The sequence below is a fragment of the Polyodon spathula genome, chromosome 7, assembly GCF_017654505.1.
Source record: "Polyodon spathula isolate WHYD16114869_AA chromosome 7, ASM1765450v1, whole genome shotgun sequence".
Classification (NCBI taxonomy): Eukaryota; Metazoa; Chordata; class Actinopteri; order Acipenseriformes; family Polyodontidae; genus Polyodon; species Polyodon spathula.
In genome coordinates this window covers 6,212,959-6,233,581 of record NC_054540.1, presented here as the reverse complement: position 1 = coordinate 6,233,581, position 20,623 = coordinate 6,212,959, and the positions used below count along the sequence as shown (strand labels likewise).

Below are 20,623 nucleotides of genomic sequence, written 5' to 3'. Positions count from 1 at the left end.
TATCCACTTAGGCAGCTGGAACTAAACTGAACTGCTGGGCTTAAGGCCCCTGTATTTATACTACTATTTATATTACTGGAAAGTTCTAGAAGTTACTCCAAGTTTACTCAGCACTGAATCTACCTGGAATGTTCTGGAAAATAGGTAAATTTCAAAATATTACTGTCCTGGTCACAAAAGCAAAGTTTGTGGGGAATAATAGCAATTTTCTATACTTTTGAGGCATAAGCAATTAGGAAATAACACTTACTACCCAGGAACCAAAAAAAAATAAAAAATTAGTTACACGGTGTAATCATTGTACTAAAAGAGCAGACTAGTTTGTGATATAGTTCATACATTTTTTCATTCAACACACTTGATTACCAGGATGTAGTTTTTTTTTTTTACCCTTTCAACTTTCAGGTCCCGGATGGTCCAGTCTGGATGAACATCTTCCGTTAGTTTTGTGATCACAATATCTCCAAATACAGTCACTGGCTTGTTGTCTTCAGGCCAATACTGATGACATCTGATCTGAAATACGAAGCAATGAAGACTTCACAAAACAAGACACCATGCATGTCTTATGTTATTTCATTAATTGTTTATAACTTACCCTGCCTTTCTCGAAACATTGCGTCAGCAAACCGTCTACCAGATCATCCTCCGAAAATCAGCCACAGTGCCTGGCAACGGACCTTGAGTGGAAATGAATTCGTTTGGACAGACAGCCCTAAGATAGAGAGAAGTGACCAGCATACAGTATTAAATGCATTCCCTATTGGCAGGGGTACAAGTAAATTGACACTAGCAGATTTGTTTATGCAATTAAAGGCCCCCTAAAAGGACCTTTCATAGGAATTGTTTGTTACTTTCTGTTTGCGGCAATATCCAACATCCAAAATATCTGGAAAATGTTTAGTAATAGCGCATAACAATTACATAGAAAGCATGCAATGTGTAACTAACACCACATATATTTGTTAATAATATTTACTGTATTAAATACTAGCTGTTGATTTATTTGTAGTAATGAATAGCTCTTTAATTAACTGCCTTGTGCATTACTTACGTGATATTTTGAATACTTTGATCACCCTTTCCTCTATAATGACTACAGATTCAATTACATCAAGTTATAAATATACATGACAATACCCAGAGTGATGGTTGTGGAGATGACATGACTGAAATGGAAAAACCCATACAGATGTCACCAGATGCCTCTGGTGGAACATTCCAATCTACAATCATCACACCTTTCAAGGCAACTAACTTTTCTTAGAAGTCACAGGTTTAACAAGACATTTTCACCTGCCACGTACACTTTATACCAGCGATCAACTGCAAATAGCAGTTTGTTGTGAGGAAAAACGTTGGAAAACAGTGGATTATATTTTTAAAATGCAAGCTAGTCTTGGGAAGTTTCGGGGTCCTCAAGGCTTGTCTTCAGCCTGAAGGTTGGTTTGAGGTCATTTACTGTGGTCTCTGCCTTGGCTTTGGGCAGCTGGCCTTTTACTACATTTTAGTTACAGATGCGTGTGTGTGTGTGTGTATATATATATATATATCATGGTTATATAATAGATATATATATAATATATTATATATATATATTATATATATAATATATACACACACACACACTGTACTTTAGTACAGTGTGCAAGTCATTAGGAGATGCAGTGTATGTGTGGCAGGAATCATTGCTCGTTGTACTCAGAGGACGAGACTGCTGTTCAGGCAAATACGTTTTAATTCTCAATGAACCACCACAATCTAAATAATTCTACCGCATTGTTTTCTTTTCTGAAGTATAGTACCTCTGCCCATAACAACTTTTGATAGATTACTAGCTGATAGCATTAAATGTAGGTCATTTTTACCAAGATTGTCATGTCTTTTTGCCAGGCACAACTAGAAACCTGTTAATATTGTCAAAGCAACAACTTTTGTATGTAAATCCAACCCCATTTATTTTGGGATGGGAGGCATGCTGGGTTTATGTGAGGGCAACTCATAGCATTATTTACTGTATTTATGGAACCTGTATCAGTTTTTGTGTATCATTCATGTTGTGTTTGAAACAATATTTGTTTACACTGGTTTGACAAAGTATATTTTTTTAGCCATGTGTCTATATCGTTTTATGATGACTGCATCTTTTTTATTATCTAGGTGTAACTGACACCTCTATTTGATGGTTCTTTAATGTTAATGGGTGCTGTCAAACTGGAAGCATATTTGATATTGTTTTCATAAATACAATGCTGTAATTTGAGAGCTTAAAATCGAACCAATAAGCAGTTCTTTTGTCTAGCAGATCCTTATTCTCTATGTAGAGGGAACTGCGGACAGACAACGCAGAAAATAAATCTCTTTACCTCTCTCGGTAATCAGAAACAGTTGGGTACTTACTGACATGTAACTGGCATTGATGTAATCTGATCCAGGCACACCGGCTTCAGACATTAGCTTTACTCTGTTGTTGTTATCTGCACATATAATATATATATATATATATATATATATATATATATATATATATATATATAAAGATATGTTATATATTGCATACTGAAAATAGTAAATGAAATACATAATACTAGTCATCTAGTATTCTAATATGCAGGATACTGTATGGTAACCGCTATCCTTACATGTTATTTGCATGTTGATGCACAGAATATACAAACTGATAAAAATGATTAACCGGTAGGAAGTTTTATGTTTTAGTTCATATTTTGAAAAGAAGAAATGTTTACAACTGCTATTTAAAAGCTGATATTTTAAAAACTATACACTTCTTGAACTATCCCACCTGGCAATGACATAAAAAACACATTCATTATATATACAGTATCATATTTTTCCTATTATTCTGTGTTCTATTTATTAAAGCACAAATGTGAAACACCACTGCAGTTTATTACTAGTGGCAAGGAAAGTGTCCTTGGGTAGGCTTAAGATGCAAGAAAGAAGACATTGTTTGTAGAGCATTATAGTTAGTAACTTGAATGTAGGTCAATTAACATGAACGCCATTTGTTCCTCCAACCTACAGTAGGACATGTTTCTGAAACAAGGACCTGTGGATCAACAGAAGCAGCTGTTCCAAAAAAGTTAATATCACAGAATGAAGTTACATTACCAAAGGAATGCCATGCACCCCTGGTCTCCTATCACAACTAATGCCTAAAATAATAAAGGCATTTCTTTCCTTATTAACTGAGAAATGAAGCACGGGTGATCAGAGGGACAGGGTTCTCCCTCCTCGGATAAGATCTTAAGTATTGGCTCAAAATTCTCCCTCGCAATCACTCTGATCTTCCATTGATCCCCAGCAGCACACTTTGCAAGTATCACAAGAAACGCTTAACCAAGCTCAAAGGGGAATTTAACACAGATTTTACACTGGGGAAAAAGGGGTGAAACAAACTTGTGAAAAGAATGTTAAAGTGGTCAATTTCTTGGTTTAAATTTCAAAGCTAAAAAAGGGAAGAAAAAAAAACACTTGGTTGTTTTTTGCACATGCATGTCACTGAAGTTCAGAGCAACTTTTTGATGTTTAGATTGTGTATGACTGAACTTTTAAAAGTACATGAAGGTGCTGCTTAGTTGTACATGGAACTTGCTTAGTAGTACTTTTATTCATACTGTGGCTAATGATAGTGTTAATATTTCCCAGTACATTAAATAGTCCAGGAGAAAAAATGTCTATCTTTAAGCTTTCTTTTTTTTAGCTCATGCACAGCTATACATACACGGCTTGATATTGGTGAAACGATTCTTGGATCGGTTCCAAGGGAGGTCGGCATCTGATGTTGCAAGGTCCTGATGCAGTTTTGGAAGCTCCTGAAACAGAGGCAAGTACTGAGTGTTTACCAGTAGTGAGAAGAGCCTCTACTGTGTAGCAGTACATTTTACAAATGCAGCAAAACACAGTGACACCCCCCCCCCCAATCATCTCCAATCCAGTATACTGTAGTGTCTTTCTAAAACTGCAGTGGTGAGCAGAAATAGTCAGAGGATGACTTTAAATTAAGTCTCTTCATTATCACTTGTGTTTTAAGCTGGGTTTTCAGACATGGCATTGGAACTTGACCCTTGTACTGAAAAAAGAAGATCTACACTTTCTTTTTCTTTCTGCTCCTTAATTTGGATTTTATGCTTATAGAAAAGGTGATGGATTGATGGCACGGTTAACGAGTGCCCTCTATTTATCCACCGATCACATATGACGCAGGCAGCTGCATAGTCAATCCCACCTAACTAACCCCCCTGACCATGCACATGACCCTTGACCTGAAGGGACCACCGTCTCTTGCACTAAAGGTGACAGGGTTATCCGATTTCTATGCTCATTCAATCCTGGGCCTCTTAAGAACCAACGCCTACTTATGCAAAATTCAAAATGTGAGATGCCCACGAGGGGCTCACCTGAGATTCTCTCACTGAGCTCAGGATTGTAACTGGTGTCTCTACAGAGCTATAAGGTTATGCCAGGGTTCTACTATTACATCCATTTTTATTAAATACACCAATAAGCAGTGTTTTTTTCTTCTTCCTTTAAAATTGTATAAACTACACACATGGACATCCCAAATGTGATGTAGTCTTTGAGGGACCTGTTTCTATCCAGGTGGGAGAACTTGAATCACCATATGCTGAACTGACTTGTCTCAAGGTCAGGTAGTGAGTCAGTCGGTGGTTGACCCACCATCTGAGCCTAGGATCTCCTAGCTTTGTCCTTTACTTCAACAATTGGGACACATCCACTCAAGTCTTTCAGTGCTCCAACATATCTTAAAATGGTTGGCAATGCCATTCATCTGCTGTTACTTTAGCTGCCGCCCCCTTAGATACTGTTTTTTTTTTGTATACACTACAAAGGACTCCTCTATACTGAAGAAAAAACAATGGATAGTTCAAAATTGAAATTCTGGGGTCCAAAAGAAACTAACTGGAGATTGATGAAGTGGGTATTTCCATGGGTATAATGGACTATAGACTATCATGTGTAATTAGTTATGACGGCTTTGTAATGTTTAAAATAACACGCACACAGTTAGTTGAGGGATATCAATAATATGATAGCCATAAAGCTGCAGTTGGTAAAGCACACTGCAACAGCCTTAAAGAAGATTAATTTGCAAGTCTTTTGATACGTTATACACATTAAATATACACTCATTCTCACTTCAACCAAGCAAGTGTAAAATAGTTTAGATTCTTCTATGACTATATATTCTTTCAACTCATATAAATCACAGATTGGCTTTAGAACATTAAACCTATTAAAAACTTTAAAATTTACTTTAAAATCTAGTCTTGCTCAGAACGTGAAACATGAATTAAAACCAGTAAAAAGGTTACAGCAGGCATAGAACAAAGGTACTGTAAAAGCAATTCCAGATAGATTTGGCTTTCAATACTAATAATTTTGTACTGTATATCATTAGGGAGCAAACGGCAACTGTAATTTGCTGCAGCTTTGTATAGCATGTTATTCAGTTAAGGTAGGTCAGCAGTTTGTAACAAGGAAAAGGTAAAACAAAAACAGTGTATTACATTCCAGAGCTAAAACTGTGTCTTAATCATTAAGTGTTGTGAAATCTGAATAGGGTTCTGTTTTACCTTAGGGAGGTCTGTGGATCACCTTTTACTGTCACCCCTGTGAATTATTACGATCAGATTGCAGCATGAAGTATGAAGAGCCAAAAAAGTCAGTGTAACTTTACTATACAAACACTCAGCCTGGTAATTGGGTACTGAGGATCAATGCCAGCATTCTCGGTGGTCTCACATGGAGAAGGTGGACATGACATGTGACATGTGGAGTGACCATTGTGTTGTGACAACTGCTGGTTACATACCGAAAATTCCTCCTGAAACGTTACGTTGTCGTTAGCACAAAGATCTTCAACGTGCTGCAGAAAAGATTTCTTGTTTACAGGTCTAAAAGAAAATAAAAAAAACAATGCAGGAACTATTAACAGTCCATCCAATGCTACATGGTACATTTTTTTAAATATATATCTGTTTAGCTGACATTCTTTGACTTCGTATCGATTTAACAAGGTATGTTAAATATATATTTGTTTATTTGATAGTTCTTGTCTTAAAAATTCTGGGAATGCAGCCTTAGATCAGCAGAGATTGTTGTTTTTTAAATCTTTCAATAAAACTTTATTTCCAGACATCACAAAAGATCATTCAATAGGTAAACACTGGCGATCGTATCTAAGATTTGAAACAACAGAATAATCTCAAAAGGGATAAAATGTTTATTTGAAAATAAAACAATTACAATGGAGATACTCTTTAAAAGGCCAGTCAAAATGCTAAGTTTTTTAACCTTGACTGCCAAGACATACAGCAATGACATGTACTGGAAGGCAGGATCGTCATGTCTCTATGTCTATCTGGAAGTTTTCCATTGTTTAATGAGGAAAGTGGAACAAGAAAACTCTAGGAGTGACTTCACTGTTTAATTATGACATGCTTCCTGCACCCCGAGGAGTTTAAGCATCCCTGTATTACTTCCCAAGCTAAAACACAGCCGTGTCTGCTTCACCCCAGAGAGGCAGAAAGCTGTTCTCCAGTTACCGTGCCATTGGTCACACTGTTATGATTTATTCTCAGTCTGGCTGCTGCTCTTAGGAAACTGACCAGAGAGACTGTCACACTTTCAAACGAAAAACAACAAAACAGAACCACACAAATAATTCTTCAACCTACTTACTTGAGTGACTTTCTATAACTCAGAAGCCTGTAATAGAGATTTCACAAAAAACAAATAAACAAAAAAAAAAAAACAATATGAAAGAAAATAACATTGCAGAAATGTGAAACTATCTAGGGAAATATTTTATTTAGCAGTATTAAAACCAAATGTATATTTTTTGATATATAAAAACAAACAAACTCATATTAAAAATGTTTTAATATTAAAATGTTAGTATATATATATATATATATATATATATATATATATATATATATATATATATATATATATATATATATATGTCAATCATATTAATCAATGCTTGCATTGTAAGTGGCATAACTCACACAGGGGGAATTATAAAATCACTTGGACGTTTGCTGCTGTGGAAAAAGCATTCCTTACCGAATTGAAAGACATCAGTAATAGAGATTGTGAGAATGCACTTTTTGCAGAATGATTTCATTTATTGGAGCCCTTCTCAAGCTGAATAATGGTCATACTAAGCATTTCATTCAATATTCCACTATGACCTGTCAAACTCCATAGCTGATAGGGAAATTTTACAAAAGTGGCCAAGTGACATTATAATAAATCTATATATAAACTGCATGCCTTAACATACTATCTAACTGGGATTATTACTTTACTATACAACATGCATAACACATTGTGCAAACACAAACAGTAAGGAATGCATTCTTTTCTTAGTCTCATTTGTCTTTATCCAGCCCACATTATTGCATAGATTGCTTGTAAGTACAGAACTTAGCAATGTACTGCAAAGGACAGGAAACATGCAGATGCTTCTGCTGAATGAGGGCAAAATACTCTAAATAAATTAGCTTTATTCATTTGTGAAAAGATTTTTTGCTCATCAGCTGAATAAATCTTTGCTTCGTATTGAGACCTTACCAGCCTTGCCTTACAAGGCTGCCTTTGAAATTGTGTAATAGGTCAGTTATATAAAGATTTAACACCTTTGATAGATACTGATATGTAATATAGGGTGTCTGTGGATAATGTAATATGAGGATCATGTAGCATAACCTTCCATTAGACCCAGCACTAAACAGAAATGTAAGCAGCTAAAGAAGCTTATCTTCCTCTATTTAGCCCTGGAAAAAACTAGTCAGCCTGTTGGGAGACTTAGTTTAGGAGATAAACTAACCGTTACATTAATTCCTGAATAGCATGGGAAACTTCTGTCAAGATAAAACCAACATTCACCAGGTTTTTTTTTCAGGCATTACACCCTGTAACAATTTTTTTTTTTTTTTTTGTTCCTGGGTAGTAAGTGTTATTTCCTAATTGCTTATGCCTCAAAAGTATAGAAAATGGCTTAGAAGTGAGTAGTTTTTCGAGATTTACGATTATACTGTAAATTTACAGTATAATCGTAAATCTCGAAAAACTACTCACTTCTAAATCTTTTGTAGTCATTTTTGTATTACTTTAGTATAAATACATGTTAATTTGGACTCATATGTTGTTTTTTTCTGACTTTATGTGAACGAAAAGACACACATTTGCCCGTTTTCCCATTGGAAATAGTGATATTTTGAAATATCACTGACCTGGTCACAAAAGCAAAGTTTGTGGGGAATAATAGCCATTTTCTATACTTTTGAGGCATAAGCAATTAGGAAATAACACTTACTACCCAGGAACAAAAATTGTGTTACATAGTGTTATTAATGTTATATTTAATACGCAGTGAAAGTCATTAAACTGTGTTATTTGTATGTCATGGCAGCATGACTCAAAATTAAATTTCAGTAACAAGCATGCACTCCATTAAACAGATCAAAGGGATTACAATTTTGAAAGTTACGCTAATCTCATAATTGTCTAACATACATATCTTTTACATTGCTCCATGCCTAATAGTAATAATATAATATAATTTATGTATCAACACTGAGTATTGTCTACTGCTTATTTATTCCTGCTTTGGAAATTAGCGTTTTGAACTAATAATGAAAAATAACAGTAATATAAATTTATTATAAAATAAGTCTAGGTGGCACAGAAAAAGCTTCCATCATGTGCAGTAGTACATAAAACATATTGTATATGGGTATGTTCCAAACTGCACTCTGAGATCACAGCATGCAGGGCTGTTGGTTATTCCAAGGGGGCAGGGCTTTTTCTTGTAGCGCTCCTAAATTATGGAATGCGAACAGGAAGGTCCCATTCCACAGGGAAGCTGGGACCATTACAGTTTTCAAGTCAAGACTAAAAATGCACTTTTATAAAATGGCTTTCTTATCTCAGTGTGTTTTAATGCAACTCTCAAATGGCTGCTTCTGTATTATTATTACTACATGCATACTGTTATTTAAATGGTCTGATTGTGGCAGTTTATGTATCACATGCTAAACAAATGTATTGTGGTTTGTTCTTTTTTCTGCTATGTACTGTACAGTGCTTTGTGATACTTTTGTATAAAAAGTGCTATAAAAATGCAATACATAATACAAAATAATAATAAAAAATGTTCTGAGTAAGTCTTGTGTTTTGCCATAGCCAGTGTTCTAAGTTTGTGGTGCTCCATTTTTACACAAAGTAAAAATGAGACACATGACAAAAATGTTATATAGTAAATATCCCTTGCACTTAACAAAACACAAGCCAGAGGGAACTAAACCAGGATGGTATGAGTAACACAGTAGGTCTGTAAGCAAATCCTGTCAATCCACTAAACCAGCACACAACAGCATGGCAATCAGTTGAAAGACTGCATGAGCCACTTACTGGATGGCAAATATTTCCTTCTGTCTGAAGAAAAATTATGAATATCTGGAAATAAAAGATCCAGCAACAGGTTAGTATGCAAACAAATGCTACCTTAGAGGGAAAATTGCATCAACTTATGGTGAAACCCCAATATTGTATATATGTTTTTATTGTACAACATTTACTGAATAACCAAAACAAGTCCTGAATAATTTAAAGGGCTGATTTCTCAAATCTAAGACGTTATTCCACAAGCAGAATACTGGGAAAGGTAAAATGATCCTACAGCTCCTGAGTCACAGATGTTATCAATAGTTCTGTCCAAAGCAGGACAAGATAATAAACAACTTTGGCAAGGACCTCTGCAGCAGAAAAAAATGCCAAAACAGGCAGTGAAGTGGTTAAGATCTGTTAACATGTTAAAGCATTTTCTTCATTGCCCCAGTGTGTGTGTGTGTGTGTGTGTGTCATGCTGTTTAATGACAACAAACATGTGCTAGCAATGGTGGCTGTCAGCAGACTGACCACCTCTATTATTAACACCAGACACTCTCCAAACACAGCAGCACAGGTGGATACGCATAATGCCACACAGGTTGAAGCGCACACAGGCACAGCAAGTGGCAGATGCTTCCCAACATTGGTTCCTTACACTTTGGTGACAAATAATGACAACCTACTGGTTCCCCTGTTCAGGCTTGTACAGGCATTGTAATTTTTCCATATAGCACACCCACACGAAAACAGCCAAAAAAAACCAAACTGCAACATCAATGGCTTTTTTAAAATACCACCCATAGTTTATAGCAGCGGGGCGCAGAACTCTTAGCACTAGGTACAATATTCTTGGTCCCTAAACCCCAAATAAACAATAGACCACATTTCCCTGTTAAAGGTTATGTCTCCCAAAGGAGGTCAGTTTTGAACGCACTGTGGTATGCGGGTATAGTTAGCCATTCAGATTGGAGTTTTCAATGATAAATATTAACAATAGAATACAAAATTGTGCAGTAATTATCAAGCATCTAAGGCCAATAAACCTCGCTGAAAAGCTGTGATAGTCAAAGTAAAGAGTGGCAAGGAATTCAACTGCATCCAAAACCTTTTCAAGGAAAGAGCAATCCGATTTTAAATTGTTTATACAGTACTGTACATTTGACTGACATCGAAATTACATTTGTCAGGTGGTGGGATGGTGTTCTTGGCAAATTATGCTGTGTAAGTGTAAGTGAAAGGATGCCTAAGACTCATTTCTTATTGTTCTGCATTAGAAGATGCTACATGATTCTACTTGAAAAATATCTTTAGCAGATTTACAACACGGCTCATGCATAAAGTATGTTTGGTAGACTTAGCAGCATCACACAATGATGATCAGGAGACTACTGATTTTTTTTTTAGCACTTTTCTACCTAGGTCTTTGCCAGTGCAGTGTATGGGTTATTTAGTCAGTCAATAGGCTTTGATTGGAGATCTTTCATATCCACAGAGCAGACAGGAACCTGGTTCATCATATAAAGGGCAAAGGCATCCAACAGCACTGCACCCCCTAACAGCATGCTGACTTATTGATTAAGCTACAGCACAGAGGGGAGAGCGCCTCCTACTGGTTAATCAACACCACTTTCTGCAGCAAAAGAGTTCCCTTGGAGGATTACCCAATCACGAACATACCAGGCCCAGCCTTGCCTTTCAACTGCAAGAAACAAAGGTGGTATGGCCACAGCCAAAATTAATTTAAGGTATGGAATGAATCTTTCCTAACTTACAAATCATATCTGAGTCAAGTCTTTAAGTGAATATGGTAAAGCAATTACGGACATATTTCTAATAATTAATTAGGTAAGCCGGCCTTTGCATTGTGAAACCATAACCTCAGGTCCTTTCCATGGTGGAAACAGTGGAAATATACAGCTAATAAAACATTTAAAAGATTTGAAACATGATTAGTTTCATTACGGTCTACTCACAATGCCTTAACTGAAGAGTTATTTAAAGAATATTTTTCTGGATAACATTAAGTTTCATATTTGTGAAACCGTCCCAGATTGTTGTTGAACAAGCAAATAATAGTCTACAACAGTTAAATAATTGTTTTTTATAGATGAAAACATTTTTCAAATAACTCATGCATTGTGAATGGATTCCATTAGTATAACATAATTAAAAAGATGGTCACTCACTTTCACTCTAGATATTTTACACTGTTTATAAATGCTTTGTCTTGTTTTTCCCACTGACTGATATCTATTTTTTAGTTCAGCCAGAGATTAAGTGCTTTTCTGTATGCCGCTGTTAAGTGCCTGGAAGACGAGGGTCACCTTTGAAAGATGAGCAGGCTGACTTGGATAAATAAACCGTGTTACACAACACTGACAAACAAGTAAAGTTCACAAGGGGGTCAGGCCGGGAACCTGTGGACTACTGTTTTACCGACAGGAAAATCTACTCACCGTGTTAATTTCTCTTCCTTCAGTTCCAGGTCTGCTACTGTTATCAGCTGGTCGAGCTTGAATTTGGTGTCAATGGTTTCAGCATCCCGTGGAGAATAGGTTCCTCCTTCCTTCTGCTTTTGCCTGAGTCTGTATGGGAGAAAAACGAAGTACATATAAAAGTTTCCCGTAGTAAATCTGCATGGTCATTTTGTAGTTCACCAATCATTTACCATCGCTTACCATTTATTTTGACCATGCTTTACCATACTGGACATGCTTGCCTACAGCACACTTCACCATGCTTTTACTACAGAATGAATATGTCAGTCCTGGTACTGAAAACCCTTAGGTATTGTATGAGAGTATCAGCATGGCATGAAGTAACCTTTCTACTGACAGTTTGATGCTGAGCAAGTCCACTTTTCAGAGACAAAAACATTAAGAAAATAGGCTGAATCTATTATAAACGAACAACATAAAGTGAGTGTTATGCACCATGAATTTTGGAAATCTAGAATTGCGTTAGTTAACAGCAAAATGTACGTGCTTCACATAACAATATTTGGCTACAGAAATTGATAGTATCAAGTAACAACATGTATTGTATGTATCAGCATTATATCGCACACAGATATTTCATGTTGCTGTACAGCCAAGGCTTATGTTACATGTTTAATGACACAACCCCAGGTATCATCTTACCATGTAAAAGCATATATTGCAGCCCCTAGAAGGATTACTGAAAGCACGCATAAAGCCACAGCCAAGATTATTTCCACGGTCCGACCGGATAACCCCTCCCCTGAAAGAAAAATTAACTCTAAGTACATCTTCCAACTCTAAGGAATAGAAATAACCCAAATTTAACAAATGATGTTCATTGGTGTAATCAGCAAGAACAATCAAAGCTTTCCATGCAACCAAACCTCACCCCATAACCTCAATATTTCATGTTACACATAATTAATGTTCTGTATCCAGCTGACATGCTACTATTCCCTTTACATTTAGAAAGTGCACGGTGCTCTGTGTGGATTAACTAAAGATGATTTACTGAGATTTGCTCTTTAGCTACAGGAGAAACAGCTGGGGCAATGGCACTGACAGTGATTAGTGAGATTATACATTTAAATAATTTATTTCAAATAAAAAATACTATTCTGATGAGCTCAGGATCATGTAAGCATGATCTTTTATACATTGGCTTCTTATTTGCAAATAGCTTGTGAGTTATTTAAATACAGATTTTAAATTAGTTTGAGGACAGTGAATTTTACACAGCAAATGAAATGCACTTAATAACAACCATCAACACAATTTAAACAATACCCTTCCATAATGGCAAGACTAAGAAAAATATCAATATCAAACAAAAAGGTGACTGAATTTACATGTCAGTAGAAACATGCAGAACACAAAACGAACGCGATTGTATATTTTGTTATCTACATGCTACTGTTCCACAGATAAGATATTATTATTATATTAACACTAATGGACTAATCTTTCCTATTTTTTCATTTATATATTTTAGGCGCTTCTTGCAGAAGAACTGAAAAAAATACTTTGAAATATAAAGTTCTTTACCTATTGTTTTACTTTAATTATCTTTTGATAATCCCCTCCTCTATTGTATTGGTAACTTCTAATTTTAATTAAGTGCGTTATTGTGATATATAAACTCTAAATGTTTTTTTTTTTTGTTATCATTGGTGTATATATTTTGATATAGTTTTTATCATAAGGTTGGCACTTCTTTCAAGTCCTTTAAAACAGTAATAACACTGCAACATTTATACTGTAATGAGCAGGCATTTGTAAAATACTTTTAAAACCACGGGGGGGTTAGACAAGTATCCCCTACTGAACTACACTATTCATAGATGATCTAAACACCTGAAACATGAATAACATGGTCCAAAAAAAGTTGACGATTGTGCCCAAAGCAAACGATCACTGCAAGCTATAGCCCTGGAGGCCTCCTCTCCTTCACTACACAAGCATGCTTAATGCGAGCTGCGTCCCGAGTAAGGAGCAGAGGCAGCAGTCTGTTTTTCACATCACAGGACCTCTACCGCAGCCAAAACACTAGGTCAGCTGCATCTAAGAGCTGCAGGAACTAATCTGAAGCACCGATGGGAAAACACAGGCTTGTGTTTTATTATCAGCGGCAGTGTTACCTTTGATCTGGTTACCACCATAAGAACTTATTTACACAGGTTTTTCCTTGTTAATTCACTTTACCAATTAACAGCAATTTAACCAGAATATTTTTTTCTTTGTCTATATATACCTATTTTTTTTTTTTTTATTTCCCATAGTTGCACAGTGATTTAACATGTAGGCTATAATTGACCAAGAGTTTTTTTTTTTTTTTTTTTTTAAAGTTAAATGGCAGAACACCCAGAGGAAAATCGACGTGTATAAAATTTGAATAATTATATTTGGACAGTAATATTTTGTATCACATTAAAAGATACATTTTACATACAGATATGTTTGTGAGATTAACTGGTTTTGCTTAATAGGGAAATGTGAATTCAAGATAATGCTTTACCTGTAGTTGTAACAATCTTGGAATACACTGAATCAGTATACTGGCCTTTAAAATTTGTTGCTCTGAATTTGAATCTAAAAATGAAAAAGAAATGAAAAACCACGCTTTACAAATATCTACATATATTGGTTTACTTGATAACCCTGTAAATTAATAATTAAACAATTCCCACCATCTCTTCAGTAACCTGTTCCCAGCCTTTACATTTTGAAGGGAGTACGGTACTAAAATCATTTAAACCATTCACGTGTGATTCAGAATTCCAGATAACACAGTTCTGTTCTTTTAATTAAAAAATTATCTTGAAAATCCTGATCTAGATTGCTTACCAAGTTTACGACAAAAAAGTAAATGTGAAGGTCCGACAAAGCTCACTGCAATATGAATATTTACTAACCCTGTACACTATTAATTGAACAATATGCACATACACATAATCTTTTTTTGGCTTAAGAGGGCCACTGCAGAATCGCTCTTCATTTCCTTCTGGCATGCAGGTATCTTCAGCTCCTAAAAGATATGTGCCAGCTGAGGTAGTCTGTCTCTTCATCCTTTCAGTGCAGGGAGGGTTTTTAAAGCCTTTATTAGCCAAGTATGGTCTCGGTTTGATTCAATTTAAAATGACTTGATAACTAAAGGTGACGTGCTTGGTTGGCCACTTGTCATGTCTGCTGGTATTAATATTCAGTTCTTCATTTATATTATTTGTATTTAGGCTGTGATACATACCAATAAAATATTCTGTTTATTTGTTTATTAAACATGTATAACATGAAATAAACGATGATTGTATTCTATGTTGTTATCTACATTTTTTGTTTGTGGGTGCTTTCACTTCAGAACCAGGTTTTTCCTTAAAGAATGGTGATATTCAGAATGAATAATCAATCAACATAATTTCACACTGGAATCTTTCTAGCATGTTGAAGAGGCTCCCATGAAAAGTAAATTAAGTTTATTTCATTCTTTAACCACATGCATCCATATATCCTGGCCAGAGTCCCGCCAACTCCAGATTTGTTTTTCTTTCTTACCTTTTGCTTCTGCAATGATAACTTGTATTTTTTCAATTGGCCCATGGCTATCACTGAAGAAACAGATAGGCATCTGGACTGTTATTGTTGTAGCAGTTACGACCGTGGCTCCATGTGCATTGTAGGCAGGGGCTGGAATCATGCTGGACTCAGGTGGTGCTAAAAACCAAATCACAGTCAAATTGAAGTTCCTTTTGGGGATACATCAGAGCACTAAGAGAACATGATGGATCCACAGGAGTCTTGATTATGGCACGATTTTGTGCTTATATCTGGCTTATGTCTGTGTGTGATTATGTCACCTACCAGCACTGCTGCTGCCCACCCCCGTGCACACAACAATATATTAAAATAGAGGGGTAAAACTGGTAAAATATAAATAAATAATTGAAACAGCTGTAAAAATCAGGGGGAGAAAATCTCAGTATACACACTTTACATGTGTAATATGATGCGTTGTAGTTCTGGTTTCTGATTAAGTTTAAGGTCCCTGGCATGTATGCCGAAGCAGAATCTGTGTAAGTCGAAGTCACACTTTCCCATGTTAGCTGGTACTTTGCGAGTATTTGGGCACTCACTGTGGTGATGGAAATAGTATCTACAGAAGGTATGAAGATGACATCAGCACAACAAGCCAGGTTTATTCTCCTTGAAATCATAAAAAGAAAAAAAATGACAGAACAGGACGAAGGTCAAATTTTTATTCACGGCGTTAGGCAGTGTTTTAGCTGAGGGACAGTACTGTCACACAAAGTCACCAATACACACCACTCTGCAATAAACAGTGGCTGTCCAGCAAAGCACAGTGCTCTGACAAACTCATTAACACAGTCATTCTGCACTCTCGTTTTATTAAAGCGTGTGTAAAAGCTGCATAAATGGATTGCTTGCCTCTCAGTTCACTTTATTGTTTTAGTTTAATGTGTCGCTTATTTTTCAGTATGTTCTTTTATTGTCAGCGTGAACATGTACCTCAATGCAGCAGTATCTACAATGCTATGCATCCTCATCTGACCCACTTCTGCTATTTTATTTTTTTGTATACTTTGAAACATTCATTTTCTTTTGTATATGCATAAACTGGTTTACATTTTCTACCCAATCCCATCCACTAAAAATATGATATTTGGGTAAGTATTTCAGTTTAGTTTTTGATCAAGCTAGTAGTTATCATGCCCAGGAATTGCCACAATAATCAGACTTTGAATGTCCAACATAATCAAGCGATAGTGTTTGTGAACAGAGAACCACGTTTACAGTGTAGGGCTGCTTATTGCAATGTTGTGGTCAAAATAAAACAGCATTTTAATCAAAATATTGTGTCTTTCCTAGAAAACAGTACTGGGAGAATATTTAATAGTAGTCAAAAATCGTGTATGAATCATAAAAAACGAAGTTCAGTTAAAAAAAAAAAAATCCTGTAATTTTTTGGTAAAATTTGGAATAAACGGGAAATGTGGGACACTGTATAATCACTGAAGATGTTGTTTTTTTATGTAATATAAGGTGTTATTTACAAAAGATGTAATACATAAATAGGAATCATCAGGAAAGTGCAATACATACAATACATTATCAGGAAAGTGCAAAGCAAATCAAAGAACACCACAAGCAACCATAAACCGTTGCATTGGTTGCCAAAGCAATTTCCCTTCTGGGGTTTTCATCCCACTTTTGTTTTCATTTGTGTGGATCCCAGAGGAAAACCTACTTCGGACATGAACCCTTGCCATAATAAATCCTGGTACATACAGGTCAATTGTACTGACAACTTATTTTGTGTCACAAAGCCCCCCTCCCCGCTGTTTTTCCTGTTATCCAGCAAGGTGTCTGTTTGCTCTGGCACCTTCTGCTAAACAGTTTCCTGTCATCAGAGACGGAGCTGATCTTCTCTTTCACTGTAGTCTTATTCTGTCCAACGTGGACTTGCTGTACATTGTATGCATTTATTTTCAATTAGCTTAGTTTTAAGTGCTCAATAGTGTGCAGTAGAAACATGCTGATAAGCAATGTTTAACAGCGGGTCTAAATACCAATTACCTTTGCATTAAAGAAATCAGTATTCTTGATATAAAACAAACGACGGATACAGTAGTGTCACTTGAAAGTTTGATATTTGTATGATTTCCCATCATTACACCTACCTTGGATGTCCATGGTTATTTTTAGCTCTGTCTTGGGACCTGGACCAGCTCCATTGACAGCATATACCTTTAGGAAAGCATATTATGTGTGTAAATGTATATATGTATTTTATACATGTACATACAATTAACACATTTTGACTTCATCTGCAGCTTTTTAAATATGTTATCCTAGAAAGATTTAACAACACGTGTCACATATAATGTAAAAACTGTATAACTTCTTGAAAGATTTCATATGATTTGAACAAAACAAAAAAAGAAGTCAGTTTCAAAGGCTTGTACAATGAACTATTTTAGATGGAACTCTCATTGTGAAGCGACATTCTGAATGATACTTACGCTTATATTATAGGTGTACCCTCCCTTCAGCCCCTCTACGACAGCAGTCAACGTGTCAGTATTATTTTCAATAATTCTGAGGTCCAAAATTTCTATGTCAGTAGGATCATCTTCTTTATAAACCACTGCTCGGTAGAACTGAATATCGCCATTAGGTTCAGATGGAGGTGAGAACATCACATAGACTTTGGTCACGTCATCTGGTATCTTTTGAAGAGTCACGTTTTTCAGTGGGTCTTTAAGTGCTGAAAAAGCAAAAGGATAAATAATGAAAATAGTATTTCTATAATGTGTTTGCTTACTGTATGACCCTATATTGTGTGCCCTGTTTAATAAAATGGTGCCCAACAGAAATACATGTATTACCATTGCAAGTCTTTTTTTAAATCTGAAAGACCCCTCCACCGTTGACATATTCTGTTGTAAATTAATTTTATGTTGGTTATTGTTATTACACTGATTGATTTACCCTCAGAGGAGCTATAAAAACAAAAATGAAGGGCTAGGGTGATATAGTTTTCTGTGGAACACAGACAAGCCATGGTAAAATCTGTTGAGAAGAGAACATTTTGTGTTTTTGGGTGCCACAAGATAATTTTATAAGATAATTGGTCATAACATTTCAATTCTGACCTTTTTTTTTTTTTTTGTAAAGCTGCTTACTAGGAGCAAATCTGCCGTTAATTTAAACATTATTATTAGATTGTTGTACAGTATGAGCTTAAGTGAGACGTCTAAAGTACTTACTGTCCTGTAGTGTTGTGACAATTACAGGAACACTGGCTTTTCCATAGATCCGGGCTTCGTTAACATCTCCACTGAATGCTATTACTATAACAGAATACCTTGCAAACAGGGTTAAGTCGGAGAGTTCAATATTTTTACTTTCCTCATCTCTTTTCACGAAGGTCCTATTATAGTCTTGACTGTCTACCTGTAAATGTAAAAAAAATGAAATGAGTTCCAGTTTACGATGCTCTGATACACACCACCCACCAACCAGCATTGGGACAGTGCCGGGTTACAGGTGTCCCAAAACGTGTTGGAGTGCAGTGTCAATTTTGGGGATGACATGGGTAACTTGCTATTAAAGAAAAGAATTCAGATTTAATTAATTAAAAATTTTACTATCAGTAGACTTACATGAAACAGAATCGTCTAAGTTGGTTTTAGATACAGAAAGCAAATTACATTAAACTAGACACAATCTACATTGCATGCAGTCAGCTGTGACCATACCAAGCTAACTACTGTAGTAATTAAACACAAATACATTTCACAGTTATTTAACTGAAGATGACTGTGTCACTCCAGTGTTATACAGAAATGGCTTAAAAGTACTTTCAACCTATTTTGCTTTCTATCTCAGCAAGTCCTTTGGAACCTTAGTGATTATAATTATAATTTATTTTATAAATGCATTGAAAACCAAAAAATGGAGAACAAAAAAACAAAAAAGGTCCCAAACAAGTCTGTTCAAGGTTTCCACTGTTTCATAGCTGCACGTTGCCTTTAAATTTGAAGGTGCAGTGTTAGTCATCTCTATGGTTGTGTGTGCTATCTGCACAGTAGTGTTCCCCACTGGGTCCCGTTTGTATTAAAAGCAGCTGCTCCAGTATTAGGTAAGATAGGTGTGTGTAATGATGTTACATGGTTCGTATCCCACAGATGTGTCTCTCTACTGAGCGCTGACCAAGACTGATGCTATTGATGCGCTAAACAGACTTTAATTCCCTCCAATGACAATCAAAAGTGATTCATTTGCACACCTCCGACACAGCAACGTGACAGTGAAACTTTTACAGGGTGCTTGTAAAATGGATGACTCACACAGAGACGCAGTCCTGTTAAGGGAGGAATAATGACCACTGGTACGTTTAACGGTTTCCTGTTGCTATAAAATTTGCGTAAGTGTAAATTAACAGAATTGTAAGACACTGTCTTGGTTTTGGGTCGGAGAAACAATTACAGAATGAATGTCTAGGGACAACACCCCCCTTGTTATGATACACTGCGCCAAAAACAAACATTTACTTACTGAAGTCACATCTATTACATAGGCTGTAGGGCCAGTAACAACCTCTGGGGCCCTCCAACTGATAGCAATGGTATGGTAGGATCTTGAGACCGCAGTTACATTCTGAGGAGGAGCGTCAGGGTCTGAAAGAAAGCATTACGTTTCAAAACCTTGTGCAATTTTTGTAATTTGCTTTACGCAAGTCCTTCTTTACGTTAGTGGGCATATTTTAATAAGTAAAATACTATACAATGCAATCCATATTAAAAACAAAACAATTTAAAAGTGCAATGCACAACAGAGGTGTGCAAAATGCAAGCAGAGAAAAACAGATACATTTTACTGATCTGTATTTTTACCCTATTACCCTCACCCTAAAAAACAGACCCAATGACCTGAACTGCAGTTGTCTGGAACAAAACCAAGTTACAGTCACACTGCTGAAAATAATAATAATAATAATAAATATAATAATAATAATAATAATAATAATAATAATAATAATAATAATAATGTTTTATACAGAATAATCCATATAACTTGGTGCAGCATTGCAACTAGGTGGAATAACCTGAAAACCGTATTTGCTATTATACTGTAGAATAATGAAAATACTGTATTACTTCAATCTGGCACCGCAGCGT

At 35.8% G+C, this 20,623-nt stretch overlaps 1 protein-coding gene across 1 annotated transcript in view; it reads right to left on the bottom strand.

The window, feature by feature from the left end:
• LOC121318996 (phosphatidylinositol phosphatase PTPRQ-like) overlaps positions 1-20,623 on the bottom strand; it is a 47,741-nt gene that overhangs the window by 2,228 nt on the left and 24,890 nt on the right. Inside the window, 14 exon segments of the mRNA XM_041256233.1 lie at positions 391-516; positions 599-715; positions 2,401-2,477; positions 3,746-3,836; positions 5,858-5,939; positions 11,904-12,032; positions 12,588-12,687; positions 14,443-14,516; positions 14,874-15,045; positions 15,432-15,635; positions 17,621-17,687; positions 17,963-18,207; positions 18,710-18,896; positions 20,001-20,122. Of these exon segments, the coding sequence (XP_041112167.1) occupies positions 656-715; positions 2,401-2,477; positions 3,746-3,836; positions 5,858-5,939; positions 11,904-12,032; positions 12,588-12,687; positions 14,443-14,516; positions 14,874-15,045; positions 15,432-15,635; positions 17,621-17,687; positions 17,963-18,207; positions 18,710-18,896; positions 20,001-20,122 (1,610 nt within the window). The 3' untranslated portion in view covers positions 391-516; positions 599-655.